Below are 26,746 nucleotides of genomic sequence, written 5' to 3' on the forward strand. Positions count from 1 at the left end.
CCCCATCCAATAGATGTGACCGATCACAAATTGTCATCAATACCCTCTAACGGGAGTCCAAGGAAACTTGCAGTTTCAACAGGGGTGGACCATAATGAGAGGGGTGTTAGAGGCGTTGGTTCCACGTTACAATTGTAGAGGTGGTTGGTGTCGTGTGGGGGCACATTGCAAGCAGGGCATACATATTGCCGGGGTTGATTCTGGATAGGTAAGAGTTTAACCTGTTACAGTATCCAGATCGAAGTTGAGCTAGAGTGACGCGCGTTTCGCCAAGGAGTGTGCGTTCCTCTTCTGCAAGTTTATGGTATTGTACTTTGAGTACAGAATTCACCGGCAATTCCTGACATAGAGGTCCGACGCCTGTTTGTGGAGTTCGCTGAGGACCTGCTTGTGTTTTTTGGCTTCATACGGCTGTGTTCTCAGGTGCAGTATTTCCTCATAGTGCTTACGGAGATGACTCCTTAAGCCCCTGGGCGGTGCTGGCTCATCAATCAGATGCCTGTTGGGATGCCCAGGTTTCTGGGTATTCAACAGGAGCTGTTTGGTTGGCATCTCTTTTCTCTCCCTGATGGGGAGTATTCTCGTCTGATTATGTAGATGGTGTTCTGGGGACATAAGAAGTCAGCCCGTGGCGGTTCTGAGGGCAGTATTTTGGCGGGCCTGTAGCTTCTTCCACTGAGTAGTCTTTGGGCTTGGCGACCATATTGGGGACGCGGAGCATGCGATCAGCTCGCCAATTGCTTTGTAAGTGGTAATAAGCGTGTCTTTGTCTTTTCCCCAAGTACTGCCAGCAAGGGATACTGGATTTTCGGTACAATTTTGGCTGCATGCTCACCAAATTTAAGATCCTGATTGAACGTCACACCCTAGATTTTGGGGTGTAAGATAGTCGGTAGCGTAGTGCCATTGACGTGGATGTTCAAAATGGTCGACATTTGGGATGTTCATGTTGTAAATGAGGTCGCCGATGATTTAGTCGGTGATAATGTCAGGTTTCGCGTGGTGAAAGAACTGGAGAGATCAGGGAGGTAGCCGTTTATTTTGTTGCAAAGCTCATCGATCTGTGGGCCTGGGTATGTGGGCGTTATTGTGCTGTCATTGGCTTAGGAAACGATAGTAACTCCTTCTGGTGGCGAAGCTAGCTTTGATATGTAGAAGTTAAACAAAAGTGGGGATAGGACACCAGCCTGTGGTACTGCTTGTTTAATTCTTCTTGGTTTTGATGTTGCGTTTCTAAATTGCACCGATGCCTGCCGGCCACCCAGATAATTTTCGGCCCACATTTTAAGACATGGGGGAAGGATAGATAGGTCTTGCAGTTACGTGCCATGGAAAAGCTTTTGATAGGTCTAACGCAACGTGTATTGTTCTATGTTGGGGGTTTTGATTTAAACCGCAATTTATCTGGATGCTAATGGCATTTAGCGCGGTCGAATTCAAGAATACTATAGTTGTTTTTATCACATACAAATCTAAGTACCGACTTGGTTGAAATTAATAAATGCATTTTACCCACTGTGTGATACCACTTAAGCGATTCCAATCAGGATAGCCGGTTCTATGTACCAAAGCGCCTCAGGATACTAGGATAACTAATTGCGTATTTAAATTAAACTGCTTACTCATGCCTCAGCTTGCGCTGCTTTTATACTCTCGGTTTCCCTCGTTCACCCATTTATCCTAAGGTCTAGTAATTTCGTGAACTTCATGCTTGGTTGCCAGCCATATATGTACATGTATATTTGTAGTTTGTAGCTATATACGTGTGTATATGTGAGTACTACGTCGGCTGATGATTACATTTTGTGAGTATCTCTTCGTTGGCTTGTATGTATGTACGTAAATGATGATTGATTTGGTTGCGTACATACGAGTGGATGCTTAGTATCGGCTTAGTGATGATAGTATCGCTTAGGGATGCTAATATTCCTCACAATATTATCGATTTTGGGTATTAGAAAACACATTTTTTTTTTCATTTCTGAGTCCCCATATAGGAATCCCAGTTTAGATTTCTGTGTGGCACCACATAGTCGTCTCCAATTTTGGCCAAAATATATGTGTACGATGTTTTTACATTTGGTATAACCGTTTGAAGGAGCCAAACTGAACAAACTAGGAATTTTATTTATAGGGATCACCATAACGTGTACGAATACTTGTTTTGCTTCGTGATCAGCTGGGTTTGAGGAAAAGTGTAGCTGTGAAGCTAAAAAGCTTTATATTATAAACAGCTTATCAATCACTTTAATCCCTAGTAGCTACAAAGCTAATAAAGCTGTTGAAGTAACCCCTTGAGCGAGGACTATTCTAGTATCGAGATTCTTAGTGTTTGATCTGCCAGGACTTTCACTGGTACTAGCCCAAGTGCCGCGGGAAGGATTTTCTTGACCCGTAGAGTTTGAGGGTCAATTCACCTTGCTTATTCCGTCGCACGTTTTAATGTTCACGTGGAAAACTGGACAGTATGTCGATTGCATTAAAAGGTAGCACAGTTCGCTATTTGCGTGGAAAACTACATATACCAGCAAATACATCTGCAAACTGTCTTTGGACTTCCGTTATAGTATATGCTGACAATTTGAGATTGGCTGCACCGGCGACGTGTAATAGTGTCAATGAAACTAACGTCAATTGTCCTTTATTTGAGAGAGAATTAATGCTAATGACATTAATTCCACAGCCGAAAGAGAATTTAGGTCAGAATTATGTTGGAATTAACGTCATTGACATAAGTTCTCTTTTCAAAAGTGAATTAATGACAGAAACACTTATTCACGCCGTGGACATTAATACTCTTTACAAAATTGAATTAATGTCATTACTTCTTATGGACCCCACATCGAAACAGTGGTAAAAAATCAGCTTGTGAAATACTTAGAAGATAAATAAATTATTATCCGCCAGCAATCAGGTTTCCGAAAGAAGCATTCCTGTGAAAGTGCTTTGAATTTAGTTATAGCGAACTGGAAAAAAGACCTAAGCAGGAATAAACATATAATAGTTGTATTTTTGAATTTAAAACGTGCATTTGAGACGATAGACCAAAAGCTACTAATAAAAAAGCTAGCCAACATAGGTGTCACTGGTAATGAGTCAAAATGGGTTGAAGACTTCCTCCTTAATAAAAATCAAAGAACAATAGTTGGAAAATCCTTATCTCAGAAAAGAGAGGTACCAGTTGGCCTACCGCAGGGATCGGTGCTGGCACCAATACTGTTCAATATTTATATAAATGATATAACTAATTCTATAAAGTACTGTGATATTAAACTCTTCGCGGCTGATACACTACTGATGCTAGTGGATAGTGGAGAAAATATAATTGAAATATATAGTAAAATACAAGAAGATCTGAATAGTGTTTATGATTGGTTATGCAGACTTAAACTGAATGTCACCAAAACCAAATTTATGGTCATTTCCAGACGAAATTTCCAGAATAGTGACCTGCAAAATTTAGATATTAACCACGAAGTAATCGAAAAAGTTAACACCATCAAATATTTGGGAATCAAAATAGCCGATAAACTCAATTTCGTTGATTACACAGTGGGAAAAATAGCTAAAAATATATTTTACACAGAGAACTTGCAAATATTTAAATAAGAAATACAAAGTAATGGTTTATAGATCAATAATCGAACCACATTTTATTTACTGTCCGACTATACTTTTCATATTGCGAGATAGTCAGATATACAAGCTACAAAAGTAACAGAACCAAGCTATGAGATTCATTCTCAAAAAACGCTATGACACACTTACCAGAGACATGCTTTCTGCTCTAAATTGGCTAAGCATTAGATAGCAACTTTTTTGTTTTACTATGAAATTTATTAAGAACATAATAGACGGTAATTTGCCTGCGTACTGTTGCAGAACTGACTGTTGGGGTGAGGCGGAGGTGGCACTTGGCATGCTGGCAAGCCCCTGCTAGCTCGTCGGGTGGGGTGAGTTTTTGCTCACCCGCCTTACCTACAGTTATACAAACAAGAGAGAGGTTCATGCCTTAAATCTATGAAAAGAAAAGGAAAGCTGGAAGAAAAGGTCTGTCCGTGTCAGGTGGAGTCATCCCTCCCCTTCTGCGTAAAACCTTGACGCAGCCTTGGGCGTTACACTGACTCCGAAACTTTATTAACGCCCCCTTAGCCTGACATTTGTCTGTACCTTACGGTCCCATGTCCCTAGTCTGTCTAGTCTGTCCCAGTCGCCTCACACCCACGTCCCCTACATTGCACTCGTGCAACACCCACACCAATTTAAAGTGTTTAGCCGCTCATTCTGAGATAAGCTCAACCCATCTAACTAATCAACACGATAGTATGAATTTCTTCGTAAAACGTTATAAAACTCTTTATTAGCTAGTTATACTAAAATAATGCTCAAAACAATTCAAAACTCCCCTGATATCGAATTTTCCTTAAGGCTTATGGTTTGAAACTAATTCTATCTAATTATATGTATAATAAAAAAATATAAATGATGAAGATAAGGTTGCTAAATTGAAGATAATAGAGAAAAGGAAGTGGAAGCTGGGTTGTAAAATTACCGCGAAAAGCACGTTACGTAATTCAAAGAAAATCAAAACATCGAAAGTCGGAAAGATCGGTTTGTTTAATGGCAGAATTGAGAATGAAAAACAGAAAATTGAAAACCCGATGGAAAATCAAAAGTAAAAAAACTTTAAATTGAAAACTATTGAATAAAAATAAAAAAGGGGAGTTATTGGCAAAAATTTTTTAATATAAAGATCAAAAATTTTTAATATAAAGATATTGCATACGCGAACTTCGGTGGAAAGCAGCGGAGCGTAACAAAATTCTAGTAGGTCACTTTCACCACACCAAAAACTTTAACACAATTTTTAACATAATTTAAGCACAGAAATACACTGATTGGAGTTTTAGTGAATAAAAGTTAAAATTCTGAACACATTAGCTGAATAAAAAGTGTACAAATAATTATTAAATAACAAATACAGACAGTGGTAGTTTAACAAATTCTGCTGTGGTAAGTGGTGAATGTGACCTACTAGAATTTTGTGAAGCTTGCTTTACACGATTTTTCGTCTAATATCGTTTCTGGTACATATACATCTGCATACAAACCTATGCTGGAAAGTGTTCCAGCCTACAATGGGAGGTGACAGTAAGAAAATTTACAAAGTTATTCGGGCATGCGGCTGCGGCCCGAATCAAAGATTTTACGCGTGGTTAGAGCGAAGTAAAAATCAATAGAATAAAAAAATGGAAAAAATTATAAAATAAAATATAAAAATATAAAATCTGGTAGTGTTATAAAAAAAGTGTTATAAAAAAAGCAAAACGTGCAAAAAAGCAGCCAAAGTCGAACAAATACAAAAAAAATGTTAGACAGGTGAAACAAAATTGGCGATCTTTAAATGCTAAAAAAAGGGATATCAAATCATGTAATGCCAATAGATTAAAAAAAAATTGTATATTTATTGTAAAACACTACCAATTTAGTACTGTATAGGCAGGCTTCCACAGAATCAATAAAAATGTATGCCTGCTAAGTATTCTGATATGAAGCCAACAATTTACCTTCTCGTGCGCATACAATAAAAGTCGCCGAGCATACAATAAAAGTCGCCGAAGCACATACTGCAACGCATCAGTCGATCATATCAGTGCATCGCTTTTCGGATGTCGGCTTCGTGCTTATTCGTAAACGGCCTTCATACCGGAGATAACTGGCATCAAAATAGTGTTGGCATGATTCGGAGGTCTGCCACAGTTAAACACCATACGGTAGTTCGTAGATTATAAGTAAATAAATAAATTTTGGAATAGTTAAAAAGTCGCACAGGTCGCGGGAATACAAAATCACGTCATTTCAAAGAGAATTAATGTCCATTGACACTATACCACGTCATCGATCTCACGTGAGCATGCAGCCGCAATTGTACCGAAAATTCAGAGCCGTAATAATATCCTTAAATCTCTTGCTGACAGTACTTGGGGAAAAGTTAAAGAAACGCTCATTACCACTTACAAAGCAATTGGCGAGCCGATTGCATGCTACGCGTTCCCGATATGGTCGCCAAGCCTACTCACTGGAAGAAGCTACAGGCCTGCCAAAATACTGCGCTCAGAACCGCCACGGGATGTCTTCTTATGTCCCCAGAACACCATCTACATAATGAGGCGAGAATACTCCCCATTAGGGAGAGAAATGAAAGGCTAGCCAAACAGCTCCTGTTGAATACCCAGAAACCTGGGCATCCCAACAGACATTTAATTGATGAGCGAACACCACCCAGGGGCTTAAGGAGTCATCTCCGTAAGCATTATGAGGAAATACGGCACCTGAGAGTACAGCCGTATGAAGCTAAAAAACACAAGCAGGTCCTCAGAAAACTCCACAAACAGGCGTCGTACCTCTATGCCAGGAATACTGTACTCAAAGAACAATACCCAAAACTAGCAGAAGAGGAACGCACTCTCCCTACGGAAACGCGAGTAACTCTAGCTCAACGTCGATCTGGATACTGTAACACGTGAAACTCTTACCTATCCAGAATCAACTCCTCCGAGATACAAAACATATGCCCTGCTTGTAATGTGTCCCCACATGACACCAACCATCTATTTAACTGTATTGTGGAACCAACGCCTCTAACGCCCCTCTCATTATGGTACACCCCTATTGAAACTGCAAGTTTCCTTGAACTCCCGTTAAAGGATATTGATGACAATTTGTGATCGGTTGCACCTATTGAATGGGGCGAAGCACTGCTACAACAACAACAATCGGTCCCACGTATTTAATGGGGGAAGCATTATTACAAGAAGGTCTTGGTTGGTCTAATCAGCCTTCCAAAAATTGTAAACTTGTATCCCCTCAAATATTCTCGAAGCACTTATAACTCTAAGGGTTCGAAATGAAAGGATTTGCTTCTATAGAAAAAATTCTCTATCCCAATGCCAAAAATTTATAATTTTTGAACTAAAAATGAGATTGTGAAAGGCTCATAAATATTACCGAAAAAACTTCAAAAAACAGTGGTTTTGAGTGCAATAAGTGCCAAGACTGAGTTATTTTAACCAAGGTTAGCCCTACAAGAGAAGTGTAGCACGACATATGTAGGAATTACACTAGACAGTAAGTTTTCATGGAAACTCCATGTGAAAGAGAGAGCGAATAAAGCCTCAAAAAGGCTTAATGCCTCGGGCCAGCTTAAGTGCAGGCCGTGTGTTTACAATAGTATAGCGCCATTAAATATAGGGTAAACGGACTACATGGTCCCGCGCCTGAGCTTCGAAAGAGATGTTGGGATATAATATAGTCGTAGGGATGACGCAAGGGTTGCGGAAATGGCAGAATATACTATAACGATGGTTCCAAACTAACGGAAGCAGTCGGGTCGGCTGATTATTGCGTTGATCCAGAAACAAGTAGATCGTACAGGCTGCCAGATCAATGCAATGTCTTTCAGGCGGAAATTAAAGCCGAGAAGAATGCAGTCGGAGTACTGGAGGAGGCGCGCTTAAGCTGAAGTCACGTCAAAATATATGCATGTATATTGATAGGCAATCACTGTAATAACCCAACAAGTACTTCATCATGAAGTGTCTTGGAATGCAAAGAAGCATTGGGGAGACTTCGCTCATGCCGAACATATTGCGGCGAATGTTAACATCAATAAGCTGTTAGTAAATAAAGGCACAACAACAATAAAGCAAGCTGGCGCTCTTGTGTACATACACAAATCAATCATCATTTACACACATACATACGGGGAAACGAAGGGATACTCACAAACATATGTAAACATCAGCCGAAGTTCTTACTCACGCATGCACAGGCATATAACTAATTGCCAAGCAGGAGATACAAGAGTTCTAGAAGGTGAAACGTCTAGACCTTTGGAGAAATATGTGGGCGAGGCAGCAGAGAGTATAAAAGCAGCGCAGGCTGAGTAATAACCATTCAGTTTGATTTAAACACACTATCAGTTGTGGAGTGAAGTATAATTATACTACTCCCAAAGTACCCTAATAAAGCCCATTTCGCAATACAGAATATTGGAGTGATTTATACAACAGTTTAGCGATTCAAACGTTAGCAGAAGGTTTCAAATAAGCGGAATTTCTCTAAATTCGTTACAATATGTACACCTATACTAGGTGCCCGTCATAAAGGAATGGAAGGTGACAAAAGGCTGATGAGTTGACAAAGGAGAGGGCAGTACTGGAGAAGCATTGACAGACTGTGCTCAGGTTACCCAATAAAAATATTTAAAACACGTTTTATTTTTGGCAAACTAAGCTTTATTACGTGCATAGCTACGTTACATAAGGTTTTATTTAAATGTATATGTTCTTATATTTTTTTTAAATAATAATTTCCACGTCTTTCTTCTTCCCATTAACATTTTTTGCTTTTACTGGAAACACTAAATTAAAGTATGATCATTATAATAATATAGTATCATATATATTATATAAGGGTGTTCATATATAGTCAGAGTTTAATAGAGATTAAGCTAAATATATAAATGATATCACGTCTAACGGTGCATAAAAGCTTATGTTCCGAAAATATAACAAATTAGCTAGATTATAGTTCCATATTGCTAATGTACTGCTTTGAAACATGACTATAAAATTTGCTGCCTTCATTTGAAAGTTACCTCTACGAGGAGAGTGAACGCAAAAATGTCGTGTTTGCTACGGTCAAGGGCGTATGCAGGGGTGGGCAGGGGGCCGTTGCCCCCTCCGTCTTCACGAACTAAGAACACAAAACTGAAAGTTCAACATCAACAACATAAAATGTTTTTAGTTCCTCACCATTATCTACACTCCCTAATATGTTCTCTAAGTTAAAGGTTTTCACAGCAAAATAATCCTGGTTTTTTGTTTGACTACATTGCATCCAAATATTGTCAAAAAGATGAGTCCTAAAGGCATTGAAAGCAAACTTGCCGATGCCGAGGTTTTTTATAATTTATATGGTATGAATAATGAACTGGAATTGTGGTACAGGGCTTGCCAAAATCATGGACCAACAGATCTTGTATGTGCCTTCGTGAAGACAGCATTCCATCCAAAGATAAGAGAATCACATGAAATTCTGCTTGCAATGCCCTGCACAACCGCAACTGTGGAAAGTTCCTTCAGCACTGTAAGGGTGGTAAAGACGAGGTTGAGAACAACAATGGCAGAAACTCTTCTTAATGGTAAATAAAGTTTTTTTTTTTTTAATTTTATTTTTTTTTTTTTCAAAAATTGGTAGCGGAAAATGATACGGAGTTAAAAGATCTAATTTTAGATGAATTTACAATAAATCCTCGAAGTATTATACTTAGCAGATTTTCTAATACTCAGAGAGTAATGCAATTTGAAATACATTTCTGTAACTAAATAAAATATGTGGAAAAATACAATTTTGTTGAATCTGAAACTCACTTGGCGGATCACATTTCTAAAGTAATTACACCTTGCACTGACTATTAAATTAATCCATCTAATTCAACAAAATTTTGAATTACCAAATCCTAGACATGGTAGACATTTTAGGAAGCTCTTGATAAATAAATAAAAATTTTAACGGACTGCTAGAGCCCACAGCTGGGTTTATAAAACAGGCTTCGCTTTTACCTAGACGTCATTACTATTTTTACTTATAAATACGCTAAATAGAATCTGAAATAAAAAAAAAAAAAATGGCCTTCCCCCTTTTTTTGAAAGGCTGGATATGGCCCTTGGTTACGGTGACTGAATTTGCAAACCGAAACGTGATATCCGTGGTAAGCTTTAAAGTACAAGTTATTAATCCCATAATTAAACAACAAAAACTCTAATGTTTTGCATTAAAATATGTATTAAAGCGGTGAAAATATATTTCTAAATTTTCGCTGCTAAACGTTATAAATCCAAATAAGCTAAATGTTGCGTTTTATTTAGTTAAATACTTTTCAAGTGAATATTTGGTATAATAATAATATGTTTTACTAGAGTTAAAAGTGTGTAAATGTATGTTGTATAATTTTGTTTCAAGTTAATAATAAATATGTGTTTTTTTTAAACTAACGGTAAATTATTAACCCCATATATGTTTAATATACTTAATTTTTCATGCTTTAATTTTGTGGTTCTCTTAAGTGCATTGTGAAGAATCGTAAAACTTTGTTTTTGTATGAATTTTTTTTTTTACTTAAAATTTTTTATGAGGATTGTTTGAAAATATTTAAGTTGTAGTGAAATTTGTCCAAATCGTATGCTCATTTCGACCGCACTGTCTCTGTTGTGGCTGCTACAACTGTTTGTACGCTATTGCTGGGTGTTTCACTAACAGCCACATCCTTCAGATCAGCATCGACCTTTTTGTTCTTTAATTGTCAATTCTCAGCTGACATATTGTCGATATCATCATTGATAGTCAATAGTTGTCGTATGAAATCCTTGTCATGTATGACTTCAGCTAAGGATTTACAGAGATTAGCCAGCTCTTTTTGTTTCATATTTAACTGCGGTGCCAACTTATCTAAATGTTGTTGTACGTTGTCCGGAATCTACAAAATTAAATGAAAGCAAAAAGTAACAAGTAAGGAAGGCTAAGTTCGGGTGTAACCGAACATTACATACCCAGCTGAGAGCTTTGGAGACAAAATAAGGGAAAATCACTATGTAGGAAAATGAACCTAGCCCAACAAACACTGAAAACAAAAATCTCAAATGCTTCGGAAAAACATCGATTATCAGTTTGATATTCAACATTATTTATCATTTGAAACAAAATATTTTCTCGACTTTTTCTCAAACGTCGATCTTCAACTTGAGAATAATTTGAGACATACTTGAAAAGTTTTTTCTCTCAAATGTTTGAGAAAACATTAATTCTCAGTTTGATATTAAGCTTTATTAATCATTTGAAGCTAAATATTCTCTCAACTTTTTCTCAAACGTTGTTCTACAACTTGAGCATGGTTTGAGATATACTTGCATTTCGTTCCATTCTGGTTGAAAACCATCGATATCATGGAATATTTTCGTTAATAATAATGTGGATACTTTTTGCGCCAATGTGTCTAAATTTTAAAGTACATAATAAGTGTTCATGAAACCTAAAAATAAAATAAAACATAGTACAACATGCTTATTTTACATCAATGCTATTGATAGTGTCGTCGATAGTGCCGTTGATAATTCGTCGATCTCTAATTTGCATAATTTAGCTGGAAATGTAAACACGCGATTTTAGCGAGTGAAGTTGGACATAAAGTGAAAAAATAAGGAACTATTTATACATTTTAATAATATTAAGTGATATTGTACTACATTATGCATAAATCTAAACGAGTTAAAAGTGAAGTGAGGAAAATAATAAATTTGCTTACCGAAAGTGGCATAACAGTGGATTCCATTTCGTTGCGCTTTATTCTCGTTTGAGAAAAATTTGAGAATCCAAAAATTCTCAATTTTAAAATAAAGAAAAATTCCATATTAAAAATGTGCCTTTTAGCTTGAGAATGGTATCAACGGTTATTTGAAATGCATTTGAAAACTAACGTTTGAAATGTGATAAATGGACTGATTCTCAAATGTATCTCAAACTGAGAATTGACAAAAATATTTCTTGGTTAGGGTAACCCTGGAATGTGTTTGTATGACATGATTATCAAATAAAAGGGTTTAATGAGTATTTTAAAAGAGAGCGGGCCTTAGTTCTATAGGTGCACATCTTTTCGAGATATTGCCATAAAAGTGGACCAGGGGTGACTCTGTAATGTGTTTGTACGATATGGGTATCAAATTAAAGGTATTAATGAGGGTTTTAAAAAGGAGTAGCCCTAAGTTGTATATGTGAAGGCGTTTTCGAGATATCGACCAAAATGTGCACCAGGGTGACGCAGAACTTCATCCTTCAGGTACCGCTAATTTCTTTATACATATATGCAATACCACGAACAGTATTCCTGCCATGATTCCCTGCAGAAATTTTTCATTTTCTTCTACTTAATATGGTAGGTGTCACACCCATTTTACAAAGTTTTTTCTAAAGTTATATCTTGCGTCAAAAATCCAATCCCATCACCATGTTTCATCCCTTTTTTCGTATTTGGTATAGAATTATGGCATTTGTTTCATTTTTCGAAATGTTCGATATCGAAAATGTGGGCGTGGTCATAGCCGGATTTCGCCCATTTTTAATGCCAAGATAAAGTGAGTTCAGATAAGTACGTTAACTAAGTTTAGTAAAGATATAACGATGTTTGCTCAAGTTACCGTGTTAACGGCCGAGCGGAAGGACAGACGGTCGGACTGTGTATAAAAAATGGGTATGGCTTCAATCGATTTCGCCCATTTTCAGAAAAAACAGTTGTCGGCATAGAAGCTATGCCCTTACCAAATTTCACAAGGATCGGTAAATTTTTGTTCGGCTTATGGCATTAAAAGTATTCTAGACGGGCGGAGCCGCGCCCATTTTGAAATTTTCTTTTATTTTTGTATTTTGTTGCACCATATCATTACTGGAGATGAATGTTGACATAATTTACTCATATACTGTAAAGATATTAAATTTTTTGTTAAAATTTGACTTTTAAATTTTTTTTTTTTTAAAGTGGACGTGTTCGTCATCCGATTTTGCAAATTTTTATGTAGCACACATACAGTAATAGGAGTAACGTTCCTGCCAAATTTCATCATGATATCCTCAACGACTGCCAAATTACAGCTTGCAAAAATTTTTAATTACCTTCTTTTAAAAGTGGGCGTTGCCACGCCCATTGTCCAAAATGTTACTAATTTTCTATTATGCGTCATAAGGTCAACCCACTTACAATGTTTCGCCTTATCCGTCTTTGGTAATGAATTATCGCACTTTTTCGGGTTTTCGACATTTTAGATATCGAAAAAGTGGGCGTGGTTATAGTCCGATTTCGTTCATTTTAAATAGCGATCTGAGATGAGCGCCCAGGAACATACATATCAAATTTCATTAATATACCTCAAAATGTACTCAAGTTATCGTGTTTACGGACAGACGGACAGACATAGCTAAATGAATTTCTTTTTTCGCCCAGATCATTTTGATATATAGAGGTATATATCTATCTCGATTAGTTTATGCCCTTACGGGGTACCTTTATGCGAACAAAATTAATATTCTCTGTGAGCTCCGCTCAGCTGGGTATAAAAATATCATTATGCATAGGACTGTTATATAAAAATATATACCTTTGAGGGATTTTTGAAGACGTTAAACATGAACTTCACTTTTACGCGTTGATCATTAGGTCCATCATAGAATATGGTGAAATGTGCTTCGTTACTGTTTGACATAACCGGTAAATAAATTCCGGCGAAAACGCGCCCCTTTGCGTCGCGCGATAGCAGCGAACGGAAGTTGTATACCAAATTACGACGTACGGTCACATCAATTGCAGTCATGTACGGTTGTTCGACATATATGAGAGATGACTTGAAAGATTGTTCGTCGCCGCGTGTTTCACGCTCCCTCCATTCAACATACTTATTGCTATGTAGGCAATAGTTATAACAATAATCACGTTCTACGCGCGGCTCGTTCGATTGTGTGAACCAACCTGATCATGATGATAAAGATAAAAAATTTTATTGTAATTTTGGACTTTTTCTTAATAAAAAAAATTGTCAATCTATTCGAAGAATACAGACATCAACGCACCAGTATGTGGATACATTTGGTCCGACATTACTGTCACAGCACGTCCTACATGATAACCCGGATCCAATATCATCACACCCTCACGACCGGCAATTGATATCTTCATAGCTACCATAGAATGTTCCTTTTCCACGTTAGCATCTGGAGAATTCAAACCACCCACTTCGTCAGTGCTTTCAATATAGTCACTTTGCGACATCACTTGCTCTTCGCACGAAACCAGATACAAATAATGTTGTAGAACGGGAAATATTTCAATAATGCGTGCCATTATCTCCATAGCCAATGATACACACATGTGATGGCGTCTATTGATCGGTAAATCATAGAATTGGAAGAATGATTTCAAATCCGAACGGCGCGTACGTTTGAATGCGTTATAAAAGTCTACAAATAGGTTAACAGTGTCATAGTGTGTTTCTTCCAGCATTCGATGTAATTTCGTCTCTATAATTGCATTTAAGTCCTCATATTCCCAAACTGAATCAAAATTCAAAATGCCTTTGGTATGCTCATCATCGTGAGCCGTTGCCCAATCTGGTAGTGGCAATGGATGACCCAAAGGCCAAATTCCGTTGATTTGATTGAATGCAGTTAAATTGTAGCTGTCCTCATCGGCCCACCATTCTTGTTGGTCATGTTGTTGGTTGCGCCACCATTTGCGGTGCTGCTCTTCAAGTAACTTACGTACGTTGCCGCAGCGTTCCATCGACACATTCAATGTCAGATTATCCACTTTAGCAGTTTTCTGTGCCATGCCAATGGCAGAGGCGGTTGAACTGGCCACACAATTTTCTTTGTTGGTTTCAACATTGTTGTCGATTGTTTTTGTGGTTGGTGTTGCTTTGGAATCATCAACTGCATCATCACCATTGCTAACACATTGTCCACCAGTGTCGTTGTCATCGTCCACATGGCTTTCATTAACTTCATGGTGGTTGTCCGACGACCATGATTTTTTGCACACTTTATTGCATTGCTGCTTTTGAGTGACAACAAACCGTTGGTCGTTGTTGCTCTTTTGTGATCTATCTTGAACAGGAACGGTGTTCGTAGTCAATCCAATACGTACCGCACCCGCCGATAAACCCTCATCGGCACCGGCACCGCTAGCGGCGTCGGCGCCACATCGCACCAGGCTGGCTTCGGCGAGTCAACTTGGCCATTCGGCGCCCCAACGGCCAACCGTTGGCACATAGCCACTTTCGCAATCATTTAACGAGGTTTCTAGATTAATTTTGGCTGTTGCGTTATTTGTTAATGGAATAGCGGTAGCTATAGAGGCAGCGGTTGCTGTAGCGGCGTTATTAGCGGCTGCAGCACCGTTACACGTTAAAAATAGACTATTCCGGCCCTGCGCGTTTTTGAACAGGAGGTCCGGCTCGTCTCCAAAATGCGATGGTTGTTTAGAAAGCTCTGTAATAATAAGACAGAAGTATATGAAAGTCGATTAGTAAATATGTAGATGTAAATTTTTATGAGTTTAACCCCTCATGAGAACATAACTTTTTTCAAATTTTAACATTAGCTTCGTGATAAAAAGTAGACCTAAGTAAGGTAAAAAAAATAACCCACATGTTGTTTGGGATCAAATATTCCTATTTAGGTACTTAATAATTAATTGAAAAGCTCGGCACAAATACTAATTATAATTGTTTACATAAATCTTAGTTCAGAAGAGGAATGCCAATATTAACTTCAGAAGTAAAATGCATTTTTAAATTGAAGAATAATAATAACTAATACAACAACAACAACAACAAATCTTAAATAAATACATATGTGGCCTGGAATCATAAAACGACCCTATTGTGCGAAAGCAAGTTTTCGAGAAAAACGCGTTTAAAGTTATTGTTTAGCTTGACTCTGTGCAGCGGCTGGCCGTTGTGAACACATTTTGTAATTAAAGATTAATTAACTTCCCGAAAAGCTACAAGTTGAAACTGGGAATATAGTTCAGAACCCGATGACAATGCAATAATAAGAAAAAACCTCCGATAGGTGGCGCATAGATCGAAATATTTTAAAAAATCGTATTTGTGGTCCGATTTGGCTTTAAATGCGATTTGTGAAAAAACTAAGAAAGTTAAAAAACTGCGGGTTATTTCATTGGAAAGAGCGTTAAATTTCTATTAGAATCACTCAAAAAGTGAGGACGGTATTTTCGCACAATAGGGTTGTTTCATGATTCCAGGTCACATATGTATATATCTGTACATATTGCAACGGTTTCTACTTTTTATCCACTTTTCATTAATGCTTCAAATACTTACACTGAAAGAAATGGTGCTAGTAAAATCAACATATCGGTTCTGTTGTTCTTGACTTAACGGAGATTCGGTGAATTTGATCGAATTATGGTTAATTCGACCGAGTTCTTTGTCAAGCGAAGAAATTAGTTTAGTCATTTCAACAGAAGAGAAATTGTTGCTCTTAAGTTAACAAAATTTTGTAAAATTGACAAATTCCTAATCAATCTAACTGATTTTTCTGTTAACACAACTGACCTTACAGGTCATTTCAACGGCGATCAACTGTCAATACATGAGCGAATTTCAAAGAGAATTTTACGCTCACTGCGCTCTCTACATTGTACTTATGACGATGGTGCCACTTGTTAAAAAAAAACACCAAAATAAGAAAACCATCAAATCGAAAACACACAAAATGGGAAAACAATAAAAAACTAGTTTTTCAGTTATCAATACAAAACGAAAAAACCCTTTATTCATCGGGTACAATTTTGCAACTTCTCGTCCAAGCGAAATGCAAAATTGCGTCCTCTTGTTGCAAAAGTTTTGCTTGAAGGAACAGGATTTTTACAAAGTTAGTAACATTCTGTTCAAGTTTTTATGAATTTTTACTCACGCGAACGAATCTAATAACATAATAAAAAAAACATCCTTTTTTAATGTTGATGTTTCCGACAAAATAAAAGTTAGAGTTGTTTTGGAATCATTCCAACTTAAAGTGTTACGAAAATTATTTATATGGCAACATAGGTACTTTCATACAAAGCTGTCGCAACAACTTTTTTTGTTCATTTGACTACTAAAACGGTCAATTACGAATCAACGATTTGTGCGCAGTTGATTCAACATCTTGTTGCGATGGATAAAAATTAACAGAAATTTTGGTTGAATTGACCGTATTTCGGTTGATTTTACCAGTATTTTTCTTTCTGTGTAGACTATACTAGAGAGGATAGATATATGTATGTAATAAGAGACGTCAGTTCGTACTTTTTGCGAAATTCATTTGTAATGCCCCATTTGAGGGGTAATTTTAAATTGCTTCTATACATATTCGTGAGGTATTTTGTTTGTTTTGATTGCATTAAACAATTTTTCCTCTTTCCAACAATCACAATATATGTACATTAGGTTGGCCCTTATTTTCCAAAGTGTTCTGATTCTCGATCTCACCCCCTAGAAATATGCGAATAGCCTAAAAACTAGAATATACAAAGTTTTAGGTCAATCGAAGAAGGATTAGAGGTGGCGCAAAGGGCTTGAAATTCTGAAAAATGACGAATTTTTACAATTTCTTAAATTTGGTCAACCCTACTTCATTTGTTATGGGCGAAACTTAATTTATCGTGTTATTAGTAAGTTCTAGGGTTATTGGACTTTCAAATAAATGTGAAACAACAAAAATTGGTGAAATAATAATAAAGTTATAAAATAAAGTATGCCTTAAACACGTTATCATTACTTCAAGAATGTGTATATAATGAGTATACGTAAATGAGTTTGTTTTTTTATTATAAACTTTTTTTTAAAATACATTTTTAAAACATATACATATATCTTGTGAAACTTTAGCTGACACGTATATAATATGATATTATTTCTAGGATCTAATTAATGATGATTTATTATGTGATTCAAATTGTTTTTTGTAATCAGTTACAACTTGTAATAAATATTGCTTTTCTTGTTCGTCATTTGTAAGTATTCTATTATATTTTTCCATAAGTTTTACTCCCCGTTCTGCTGTGTCGTTAACTAATTTTATATTTATAACATTATCTTTAGCTTTTTTATAGGTTTCTGTATCCCCCAGTATAGTGGATCTACCTCCAGAAATTGAGATGATATCCCAAACGGACCAAATAATTCAATTGTATGTATTGCCTGTTACAAAGTCGTGTAGTTCTTTTTCTATGAATTTATTGAATTCACTGGGCCTTAAGTGTAACCTCTTTAAATTTTCTGTTTGCTTGTCGCAGTTGTCTATGCTCTTGAGTTTTTCTACAATCTTTTTCTTCATGGTACAAGAGACGTCATCATCGAACAACGGCAATGCAATATATTCTTCAGATAGGTACCATGGTACCATAGGTGGTTACAAAACTTGTTTATTGCAATTTCAGATATTTTTTTATTAGCATTTATGTATTTATAAATTTCTTTAATAAAAGATAAGTCTTGAAGAGGTGCTCTATGAGGATTGGTACAGTTAAACCAAAGCTTCACATAGAATTGTATAATAAACGCGAATATACTTGCTATCGAATTCTCTTCATACTCCGTTAGTTTAAACTGTTCAGGAAATAAATAGATTTTTAGGCAATACAATGCCTTAGGCATCCACCGAGCATGATGAGTGGGTCCTGTTACACGAAACTTTATGCGACCACTTGCTCCTAGACATATAGACGTTAATTCCAATAATTCCCTATAGTAATCTCTTACTGTTTTCTTTTTCAACTCTTCCTTAGAGAAATTTAGAATAGTATATTTGCTATCGCTTAAACGTAATTTCGATTCGTTATTTTGTAGCAAATCTTTAAAACTATTTTTGTCGATGTTTTTCCAATTTTATTGAAATCGCCGAAATAACTGGACGTCCTTACTAGTATTTACTGAAAAAAACTCTCACCAAAACTTCATAAATATGATGACGACAAGGTAGATACAAAAGTTTTCGCTCAAGTTTTTTTCTAATAACGTTGCAGCTCCTTTTATAACGCCTGTGTTAACCGATGTCGTATCAAAACAACAGGCCACAATATCATCCTTCATATCCCATTCAAATAACAGTTCATACAACGTATCAGCTATTTCCGAGCCTGTTGCAGCATATAATTTTGGAGTTCCTATTAAATGTTCGCCATTCCAGTAAGTAACAACAACTGGAAGTCGGTTCACCTTTTCATGACCTGTTATTTCTGGAAGTAGTTTTCCATCCCACCGCAATTTATCTATTTAAAAAAACCTACTATTCAAAATTTGTTCATTCAAGAGCAGTATAGTTTTAATAAGAAAACGTCAAAGAAATTTTTTGTAGTTGTCTGAAATTTGAAAATATATATTTTCATTTCTTTATACTTTTTTTTTTAATTTCTTTCGACATGCTTATTGCAAGAACAAGTTACAGTGCAGGCTTAAATTTGCTGTGGTATCACGCATTTCGAAAGAAAATTTATAATAAAATATATGTGTATACTTTTTTAAATAAATAAACTTCAAGTTTGGCTTCAAGGGATATATGTATGTATTTGTGTATAAAAAAATTTATTTGAGCGTTTTTTACCCGAATACCACGATTCACTGATAAACACATTTGCACAGGCTTAATTTACTTTTCATATTTGTTTGTCGAAAGCAATATATATTTTGCCCTGTAAATCTGTTATTGATCGACCGATTTTGAAGATTGTGACCATTTTGGAAAATTACGTAAATACAGATCTTATTACGGTATGGAAAAGCAGTAAATTTTCGCAGGGTTTAGAAATATGGAAGCCTGAAACACGAAATTGTAAAAATTTGCCAATTTCAGGATTTCAAGCCCTTTGCGCCACCTCTAAATCTTTTCTGATTGGTCTAAAACTTTATATATATTCGTTTTTGAGCTATTCGCATATTTCTAGGGGGTGAGATCAAGAATCCAAACACTTTTTTCCCTGCATACAACGAAGGGCCACACTAATGTACATATACATAATATATTAATATAAACTTCTTAAAAATGTGTAGAAGGCAATTTTCTAAACAAAAATTCTGTGCGAGTTTTTTCTCTTCTTCCATTCCGCCTATTGTAAATAAAAATTCCTTGTGAGTTTTTTCACTTCTTCCTTTCCTCCTATTCTGAACAATGTTCGAAAAAGCGGAAGCCGGTTATGGGAAAAAAGTAGGTATTATGAATGTGAGGGAGAGGGAGATTTCGCTCTTTCTTAGGAGTTTTTTCACTTGTTAAATTAAAAGGAATGAATCGATATAGTTAAAGGAAATTGGTTCTTTTAAGAAAGAAAACTTATTTGTACAAATTTGTGCTAAAATATGTACATTCTACCACAAGATTCCTTATTTTAAGTCGCAAAGTATATCATAAGCAACGGAAGAGCTCTTGGTATATTTGATGCAGTCATCGAGAAATTGCGCAAGGATTTTTTAAGAAGGCTTAAATAGATTTTGGCATATGACGAAAGACGAATTCAACTCGACTTGGCCGCCAGAAAATTGCTCTGCTGAATGGAAGCAGGCAACTCAGACGGATTTGTGTTATCCCGTCGTCTTCTTCTTCTTCTTGATGCTGCTGTGTCACCCATTCATTTCAATGAATACCACATGAAATGCAATACTGTGCTTTGTTTATATTTTATTTCTTAATTTCAAACAAGTAGTAAATTAAATTTTTTAAACAAAATAAGAAATGCGCAACGAAATTTCAATTGACAAAACAGCTGACTTCAAAAATTCGAAATTCCTATTCCCCAATTATTGTTCTCCCTAGGAGAAAAGAATTGGAGGAATTTTTCCGCGTGAAAAAAAATATCCGCGAGAACAAAATTCCGAGGGAATATTTAGAATTGGGCTGATTATATCTATCCTCTCTGACTATACGGTGATTTAAGCGGCCGTTACTGATACTAGGCATATACAGACATTTCACTAACGGTTCTGCTTGATGAGCTTTGAATACTTATAAATACTTGACTTGTGTAAGAAGGCTGTTGATTTTTGATTTTCTACATAAGCTCAAAGTAACGTCGGCACTTTTGGCTGCAATCAATCAAGTACATTGCAGATCGTATGTACATACATACATATGTACATGTGTGCTAAGTGAAGTATAATCAAGGCCAAGTTGGAAAATCTATGTTAAGCATGAGTAATGCAAGCTTTACAGCTCCGTCACATAAGCAGTTTTTCATATAGATTGAAACTTTGTCCATGACTTCATTTACCACTCAATAATTATAATTTCAAAAACATATGCATAATTATTTTCCACCAATCTTAATATAATGCCCCAAGTAAATAAATACTTAGATATGTATATAAACATACATACATATATTTCTTCCATTTATGCGCGAATGCATCACTCCCTTCTAAATTCCACATTTCGAACAATACTTTCAACGTTTTTTCATCTATTATATCTTTTCTTTATTACTTCCGTAATTTGATGCGTACAAGAAATAAACAATTTCATAACACAATACAATGTGTGCATGCATTATGTGTAAATGTTTTTGCCTGCATACATACATATGTAGTATGTACATATAATAGGCACATTCAAGTGAGCTTAACCATTTCTGCATCTGTGAAAATTCAACGAACTCAAGGGCCTTTACCTACGTGTATTACGATTACTTGAAAGAGCTTGCGGGTCAGGCTGAAGCTATTTCCAATCATTCCCGTTTATTTGTTCTTTTTTGATAGATTCGTTTTTCACGAATTATTATGAATGAATTAAATTAAATGATGACAGTGTTTATACAAAAGTGCATAGTGAATAGTCAAATCTAAATTTATTAGTCCCTAAAATATATAAATCGACTCACACTTGTTAGGGATGGGGTGTGTGTTTGATTGGAGCTAGTATATGGTGTTAAGTGGTATTAATTGTTCACAATCATTTGCAAGTCTTCTACGCTAAATGGAGCCTACGCAAATGCCTTAAATACTAATCGTGTGAATGCGCATTTGACGTCAGTTAGACAATGTAAAGCGTCAATTAAACGTCCTCAGCCATAACGCCATAGTCATAACCATATTTTTACTTATCCATATCAAATTGGCATCAGTTATTGGTGCTTTAACCTAAAAATCGTGAAAATTTCATAAAAATGAAGAAAACGCAAAAAATTTCAAACATATTCCACAAATAATAAGTCTTTTAGCCAAAATGTATCAAAAACAATAAATAAAATCTACAAAAAGTTAATAAATTCTCCAACTCAAATATTTTTAGGTTATGGATATGGCGAAAAACCAAAAACCAATTGGTTGGCTATTATATGGTTATGGCTTTAGCGTTATGGTATGGCACCATTAATCGATTACATTGATTTCCATAAGGTTGGTTCGATCAGCTGTTTTATCTGGTTATGGATAGTCACCATTAATTGGCCCTTAAAGACGAATTTTAGCGCCACTGAGAGATGTAACATGTAACAGTTGTTTTATGCATCAGTGGCGTAGTAAAATAATTATTAAAATTTTTTCAAGTGATGATAAGTACTTTTTGTATGGAATAATCTTATTGGGAGGAAATAGTATTGTGTTTATTCAGTGATCCATTTATTGAAAATGTTGTTGTAATAATTAATAGTAAAACGCAAAATTACAAATTGATTTTCCTCTGTTTTTGAGCGAATCGGCCAATGACTTCTTCCACTGTGATATCAATATTTCTATTGATACTTCATAGGGCAAGTCCATTCAGCCTATCTTCTCCGGTTGAATTCCTTATCCAATTATTCAAACGCCTCAATTTTAAAAAACTTCGTTCACTGCTGGCAATGGTTACAGCTAAAGTGGCTCCAATCTTCAAAAACTTGAAAACGTGTGGAAAAAAATCTTCATTACAAAGATTGAATTCGTCGATGAATGTCTTTGGGCGATCTTCTGCTCCAACCCAACGTTGTCTCCGTAGTAGGACTTCTTTTTTCACCATAGATACCGCTGTTCCAGTAAGTGCTGACCACTGATCCATTATTATTTCGACAGTTTCAGAAACGTTTTCACCTACTTTTCTGACCAATTTAGCGGGAATGGCATTTTCAATAATGGACAATGTGTTTTTATGCTTGATGAATCTATCAGACACTGAAGATATGAAGTGATCGATGAAAGGGAGGAATATTAATTTTCGAAAATATTCTTCTGCTGAGCTGTTTTCGTAGTTTTCTCGATTTTTTTGACGAGTCACAACCCTAGGAACTTCAATTTTCTCTCCGATAGATTCAGCTAATTCTTTAGCATAATGAAACATTTCTTTGAACTTTGACTTAGCCTTTTCCCTCATTTCTTTCAACAAAACAGCCAGATCATCAGCCGCTGAAACTGCTGCAGAAAGATCAACACTTTTCCCTTGAAGGTAAGAGGTTAATGGTGAGCCAAAGAAAAAATTTCGTTAATAACAATCATTACCACAATGAATCCGCCAGTCCTCAAAGTGTGTAGATAACTGAAAGCATTTCCAGAACTTTCAGCGTTTCCACAATCATTAATTTTTTCTAAAATGAAATAAATGGGAGCAACCATTTCTCTGAAGCAGATCACATCATCTAGTCTATCCGTCCATCTTCTTTCACACAATCGCTTCAAACGATTTTTCTTTGTTGGATAATTCACAGTTTCGACGGCATCCTTGAGAATAGCTTCGCGTTTTGCTGAAGGTCTGAAGAAAGAAATTATCTACTTTATGGACCCAAGACAGTTCCTTATGAGAGAAATGGAGCACGCTTCACCAACCGCCAAATTCAAGGAATGGCTTGCGCAATGTACATAAAGTGTACACGGATACTTCTCCATCACTGCAGTAGCGCAACCATTCCATTCTCCACTCATTGCAGCTGCACCGTCGTATCCTTGAGAAACTAAAAACTCCAGATTGATCTTCAGCTTCTTTGAAATGTTTATCAATGACGAAGCAAGTCCTCTACCAGTGCAGTCTTCGATCGGGCTGAACTGGAGAAAATCTTCTCTCAAAATTATACCATCTGCAGTTTTTTCAGTATAACGGAAACATAGTGAGTATTGTTCCACGCAACTAATGTCGGTTGTCCCATCTGCGAGTATAGTGCAGCATTCGCTTGCGTTGATTTTTGCAACAATCTTATCAATAATTATGTGCCCGCAAATTTATTGAGTTCATTCTGAATCTGTGGACTCGTGTAAGATGTGACGCGATTTTTCAATGTGGCAGTTTGAAGTAAATGTTGCTTCAATGTTTGGTCACCAGCATTCATCCGAAATCTTAATAAAGATCTGAAGTTACCATCATTATGGAGAGGTGTCTCGAGGGATCTAGGACCAGAGTCACGATGTCCTCTTGAAGCTATTTCTTGCCTGGCGATGAAAATTATTGTTTCGACGATGGAGCGAAATATTTTTCGATTCCGTTGAAATTAAAATGTATATCAAATCAATTTTTTACGAAAATACTAATATTTCGGAGAGGGTTTTGGCCCCAAAACCCCCGTCCACGTTACTATGCCACTGTTATACATACATAGGTACTTGGTAATTTTCGATTCATTTTTCTATGCAAGTCTCCAAAAAGGTTTGTGAATCATTTCTAAATATAATTTCCTTTGATAAATTACATTAGCGATCATTGTGCAATATATACATACCTACATGCTAACAAGAAACCCCAATTCCTGAATGTTGGACTACATAAAATTTAATTAATTATAAATAATTCACAAGAGTTTCGTGTTCATTGTAAAGTTGTAAGTTTTTTATTTTTATAATGGGTTCCAATATCAAATTTGATTGAAGCATAGAACATACGAGGAATGGGAGGTTTTGCGAATCGCCTAACTACATATATGTATAGTACAGCCTACATGTATGTATGTACATATTGAATATATTTTCGATGTGCAACTTTTACATAAATCAATTAGTCAGTTATCTACTGAACATTAAATGTCATGTAAACATTCTGAGATAGGTAGGGCGCTTTTGAAAAAAAGTCCTGAAATGAGGAAGTTTTGAAAAATAATTTGAGATAGGACGATTTCGAACTGGCAACCTGCATAGGGTGATACTCCCCTAAGCGTTCGCTATGAACTCACAAAATTAAAAGAAAAATGGCTGATTGTCGTAGAACTTTATTTTCCGGCCTTGACTTGAACAAAAGAGTTAAGCTTATGCGCGATCTCGCTACACAGGGAGTATGTACCTTTGGAACTTGGGAAAACTCGTTTTCGTTTAAGCATTCATGGAATCGTTCCCGATAAACCGTTAACTTGGAATATTCGGAAGGCGTTCGTTTGAAACTACCTCACGTGGTCCGAATACTCAAAATAAGTATATATATATACGAGCCTAACCCATGCGCATCTTGCGCAACCAATATAAAAGTCTCTTATCAAATATCAAAAGAAATCAGCTGTTAAATCATCAATTAAAATACAGTTTGCGCTGCCATCTAGTGTATGATAGCAACTGCCGATAATGCAGTGCAAATATTCGCAATAGTGCCATAGTACAAATAGATTTCTTTGTGTGCTCACAATCGTTTATTTTTAACAAATTATTTTAATAAAATATAGCTAAACACAAGCCCTTTGCTCAGCCCCACGAGAGCAGATAACTTAAGGTTAAGGCGTGGCACATTTTCATTGAAAATACCCAGGATCGGGTTTTTTGTTATTTTCGAGAGCGATGCCAGACAAAACCTTATTAAAAATTGTTAACACGCTATTTTTCTTCTAATATTTATTTATAACAATTAATAAATGAATGGCAACAATTTTTGGAAACGTGATACCTCTTATTTGATCATGCATTGGCTACCGTTTCTGGAGCCATAACTCGAAGACCGATTGACGTAACTAAAACATTTTTAAATGGGTGTGGCAACCTCTTTTGACCAATGAAGAAGAACTGACCTACTTTGAAGAAACTCTTTACACTTATTTCCTGTACAAAAAGGAATACTTCTTATAAAATACTCAAAATCATTAAATAAACATCCCTCTTTCGATAATACCTAGGGTCAAAAAATTGTACTAAAAGAACTGTACGATAGATCTCTAGATGAGTATATGATGTTCTTTTACATCCGAACTTACACAACCTTTCTTATTCTTCTTCCATGTTTGTTAAAACTGTGTTATTTTTCTCCATTAATTTAAAAAAAAACCACTCATTTCCATCAGGTTAATTCTTAACAGCATTTATTTCTCTTTTCGATCCAACTTTCTCACTTCACACATATTAACCATCGTCCAGTTACTTTTCTAGCTCCGTATCCCGCTCAGTTCTCACTAGAATGATATGCATCATTGTGAGACGGGAGAAACAGATAATGATAGGCAGATGTCGCCGTTGTGTTTCATTTAAAACTTGAGGATAAAGGCCAAGCAGCTACATCTATTTTTGAAAAGGTAGGTTTATTAAAGGCAGCGTTGCCAAACAAAAGACAAGAATTAATAAATTGATGGGTTTGATGGTGAATGAGGACAAACTGAATTACCTGCTGTCATCGAGCAAAGAGTCAGCGCATTTGCGCCGTGGAAACCACGCTACTGTTGGCAGCCATAATTTCGAAATAGTAAAAGGCTGCGTTTATTTGGGAACCAGCATTATTGCAAGCAAGCAACGCTTTGAAATCCAGTGAAGAATCACTCTTTACAATAAATGCTTTTTGGACAAGGTACGAAATTGAAAAGTAAAGTCCTCTCTCTGCAAACGAAACTCATGCTCTACAAGTCGCTTATCGTACCCGTCCTGCTATATGGTGCAGAAGCATGAATCATTACAACATCAGATGAAGCGGCTTTGGGAGTGTTCGAGAGAAAAGTTCTTCGAAAGATTTACGAACCTCTAAGCGTTGGTGATGGCGAGTACCGAACAAGAAAATATTTTTAACGGAACCCGCCTACGAAAGCAGAGGAAGAGAGCGGCCCCCACTCCGCTGGAGGTACCAGATGGAAAATGATTAAAATACCCTTGTTGTGACCAATTGCCGCCAGTTGGCGGAGCGTAGAAGCGATTGGCGCTCCTTGTTGGACGGATATAACCCTATATACGGTTAAGCGCCAATTAAGTACAAATAGAGGGCTGTAGTACAGTTCATTTAGTTTCAGTTT

At 36.2% G+C, this 26,746-nt stretch overlaps 1 protein-coding gene across 1 annotated transcript; it reads right to left on the reverse strand.

Moving 5' to 3' along the window:
* Positions 1-8,274: 8,274 nt before the first annotated feature.
* On the reverse strand, positions 8,275-14,819 carry LOC137243555 (uncharacterized). The gene is made up of 3 exons (XM_067771366.1): positions 13,678-14,819; positions 13,209-13,576; positions 8,275-10,540 (listed from the first exon to the last, which is right to left on the reverse strand). The coding sequence occupies exons 1-3, from the start codon at positions 14,432-14,434 to the stop codon at positions 10,367-10,369; spliced, it is 1,299 nt and encodes a 432-aa protein (XP_067627467.1). The 5' UTR covers positions 14,435-14,819; the 3' UTR covers positions 8,275-10,366.
* Positions 14,820-26,746: the final 11,927 nt, after the last annotated feature.

The sequence above is a fragment of the Eurosta solidaginis genome, chromosome 3 (genome assembly GCF_040869045.1).
Source record: "Eurosta solidaginis isolate ZX-2024a chromosome 3, ASM4086904v1, whole genome shotgun sequence".
Classification (NCBI taxonomy): domain Eukaryota; kingdom Metazoa; phylum Arthropoda; class Insecta; order Diptera; family Tephritidae; genus Eurosta; species Eurosta solidaginis.